Source organism: Frankliniella occidentalis, unplaced genomic scaffold (assembly GCF_000697945.3).
Source record: "Frankliniella occidentalis isolate FOCC.00 unplaced genomic scaffold, Focc_3.1 Scaffold325, whole genome shotgun sequence".
NCBI classification, from domain to species: Eukaryota; Metazoa; Arthropoda; class Insecta; order Thysanoptera; family Thripidae; genus Frankliniella; species Frankliniella occidentalis.
The window spans coordinates 252,018-255,767 of record NW_026267449.1 but is presented as its reverse complement, the minus strand read 5'-3'; the positions used below and the strand labels follow the sequence as shown (position 1 = coordinate 255,767).

At 40.0% G+C, this 3,750-nt stretch overlaps 1 protein-coding gene across 1 annotated transcript in view; it reads right to left on the bottom strand.

Moving 5' to 3' along the window:
- LOC127751053 (spastin-like) overlaps positions 1-605 on the bottom strand; it is a 15,268-nt gene extending 14,663 nt beyond the window's left edge. Inside the window, exons 1-2 of the mRNA XM_052274007.1 lie at positions 279-605; positions 88-205 (exon numbers count right to left, since the gene is read on the bottom strand). Coding sequence (XP_052129967.1) covers positions 88-205; positions 279-384 — 224 coding nt within the window. The 5' untranslated portion in view covers positions 385-605. The remainder of the gene's footprint in view (positions 1-87; positions 206-278) is intronic.
- Between the last annotated feature and the right edge of the window lie 3,145 nt (positions 606-3,750).

Below are 3,750 nucleotides of genomic sequence, written 5' to 3'. Positions count from 1 at the left end.
ATCACAAAGATCAAATCTTTCAACACAGTCTGGAAACATTTCATAATCAAACTCTATTACTGCTGTGGTGCAGCAATACAAACTTACCTTGCACATTCAAACAAGGTCTTTGCGAGGGTTTCAGACTCGCCATACCATTTCGACCCAAAACTTGAAGAAGTTATGGAAAAGAAAGTGGCTCTGGCCTCGGTTGCCAGGCATTTTCCTGTAACAGTCATACATAGTTGCAACCAAATATGTGATGACAAAACCAAAGAACTGCTCTCATAATACCTTACCAATTAATGTTTTCCCAGTACCTGGGGGACCGAAAAGAAGGAGACCCCTTCCAGGCCTCCTCAAACCTTGGAACAATGCCGGGTTCAGCATGGGATAGACCACCATTTCCTGAATGTGATAAATAAAGGCATTGGCAACATGAGCCTTGCATTAAGTACTCTCAAGTACTGCTCAAATAAGGATAGTGGTCAATACAAACCTTCAAACGCTGCTTCACGTTGCTGAGCCCACACACATCGTTCCAGTACACCCTTCCTGGCTGACAGACATTTGACAAAATTTTTGTGACCATCTTCTCATCCAAGGAACTATTGTGCATCATAACTCGTGTGTGAGCAATAATGCTTCTGTTGCTGCTGGTTATACTGCTTGTCAGTGTCGGTGATGCCTGGAATAAGAAAAGTATTCACACACAAATGTTTTCCATGCATAGAGATTTATACAATAAGACATGATATCAGCAGTTTTCTTCATAAGGCTTAAGTTTGAGCGTAAAACCATTCAGTATTTGATGTATTAAAAATGGTAGCTCTATGACACATGTTATAGTTAATCATTCACTCTCGAAGAGATGCGACTTTTGATAAGCAATAATATAGTATGAATAGGAAAAGTTTACATAAAACAATAAATACCACGGTTTGTCGAGCAGGCATGCTTTTGTTAGTTGCTGTTGTTGACATCATTGGCTCTTCACGCCAGTTCTTATCTTTCTTTTGTTTCGTCTTCTGTGTTCCCATACCATTATTGGACTGATGCCTCTTTTTGCTGTTACTCTTTTTTTGGTGAAAAGATTCATTCGTCTCATTATCACTATCAGATGATATTTGGACAGGGTCAGTGCCGTGTTGGTCATTGGGTGGCTTGACTGAAGTAGATGACCGTAATCTTTTGCGTATGGAAGACTCTGTGGTTGCTGCTGAAGATGGGGCAGCACAGGATGACGACGTTGATTGAGTGAAGATGGGAATGTGTGAAGAAGTTAATGAAATAGATGAGATGGAAGAAGTGGTTATAGAGGATTTGGAGGTTGATGCAAGTATGCAAGGGAGTGAAGAAGGGGTGGTACATGAGACAGAGGAAGTTGTTGCAGAGGATGAGGAAGTTGATGCAACTATGCAAGGGAGTGAAGAAGGGCTAGTACATGTGACAAGTGATTGAGCGGGGAGGGATACTTGTGAAGAAATTGGTTCAGGTGTACATGAGACAAAGGAAGTTGCTGTAGAGGATAATGAGGAAATAGATGCAACTAGTGAAGAAGGGCTGCTACAGGATGTGATGGGTGATTGAGTTGGAAGAGGATTTGAGACTATCAGGGCTGCCGTGGGAGATGGTGAGGTGGAAGAAGTAGATAAAGGTAACTGATGTGGGGAGCGGAAAGAAGATGGGGACACATATGCACGGGGAGCAAAATGAGGAGACGACAGAGTATTGGTGCTAGAAGAGGGGTGGCGGTAGGTATTAGAAAAATTATGATGAAAAGAAGGACGAGAAGGAGCAGGCAATTGATGTGAATGGAATCTGCTGTACTGGAGTGGAGGATGGTACATTCCTGGATATGGCATCCTAAGAGGAGGCGCTGGTGGTCGAAAGAACTCACCACGAGCAATTTGGACACGAGGTCGTGGTGCTGGACCTTCGAATCTTCGATACATTTCTGTAAAAAAAGATGTAATTTTGTGACCAGCCCGACAAGAACCAGCAAAGCAGATGCCTACTTTTAAATGACAATAACAACAAACATACCTCGCAGTTATATTGGTGCAGATATCCAATTACAGATTTTAAGTACACGATACTTTTACTTTTCACGGACACGGAGCTGCTGCAGATATGGTGCTGGCAAGGTGCTGGCGTTTGCCGCGTTTGCCCCTGTTAGCCGCAACAAAACAAATGCGCTTAGAAATGAGAAACTAGCTTATGAAAAATAACACGAACGCGGCGCGGAATGGTGGATCATGGATCACAACAACTCTTTTACTTGAATTATTTTCCCAGTTTTCCTGTTTGGAGTTATAGGACTTTGCTTGTCTGAAATGTAACAACCAGCAAACGACGTGCATATACGCTAGCATTAATATTCAGAGTTGTGATAAACCATTTCTTCATTTAAGACATACAAAATCTGCACAGCAGACAGAGGTGTCGACACATTGGAGAATTCGGACACTCTTCCGCATCTTGTCAAGATTATTTGGTTCATATTATGATGTCAGTACGAGGTAACTTAAACATTTTATCACATATTAAAAAAATGGACTGTTGAATGAAATAATTATTTCCTTAAGTTCACACTGTGGTCCAACATTTAACCTAGAATCTTGTATGTGTTTATCATTTCATTGAATACATCTGTGTTAAATCACGAAGGCATAGGCGATGTGGCAAGCAGGGTGGTGGAAAGAATCACAAAAATGGGTGTTACAACACAATAATTAGTTATTTCAGAATTTAATTAACTATTATAGTTGGACAAACCAGATATAGTGTCAACTCAAAGGGTTTATTTTTTTGCAAACTAAACACACAAAACAAAAAAATAAGAAATAATGAAATAAGAGCACTATATTGTGCTTATTTTTTATGCTTTAATCCAATGTTACCACCTCACTCTTGGTATCTGTATCCTCCAATAGTTCTGGAATGAAAGGAGATTTAATCAATAATACGTAATAGTTTCAATGATAGGAGGGAAACATATAATCCACAGCAATGAGGCATCCTTACCTCTTGGCTTATATAAGCGAGGGCGACCTCGACCACGCTTTGCAGGTAAACTGGTAGACTTAGATCCCCTCGAAGTAATGGACTGAGACTGAGACTTCTTGTTCTTTGATTTTAGTTTAGAAATTTCCTGAAAAGTTGAGACAGGTTTTCATGATAAATTCAGAAGCTGATAATCCCCCTAATAGTGCTAAACGCATTTAATGCATTGGCGCTAAGGCATGCAAGATTAAAATCATTATCTGCATGAGGTTCTCACCAATAGCTTTTCAACCTGTGCATATTCCTTCTTATTCTTCTTTGCATCCCTGTCCTTCTTTGATTTCTGTTTTTTAGCCTTGCTTTTTTGGGGTTTTTCTTTGCCTTCTGACTCACTGCATTGTTAAAGTTAATTTTGGATATCATACTCCGCTCCTAAATAGACCAAAATAACCCAATTTTAACAATGACATCTGCACTATGGGTATGCCAAGGAAAGGGAAATTATAACAAAGGGCAAAACAAGACACTTAGCTTTGTTGGTAGGATGAGGCAGCAAGCAGAACAGCATGACACTACTCAGGTAGTGAATGATAGGGATGGTCCTTTAAGGCAGAAATTTAGAATGCAAATCTGGAAAAGAAAAATCCAAGTTACTATCCTGGACTTCATGTTGCTCCCCACTCTGTCAATATAATACACAAACATGTCTTACCAGGAAGTGCTTTACAAATAAAAGTATACTGGGCATAAAATACTGAAGAAAAG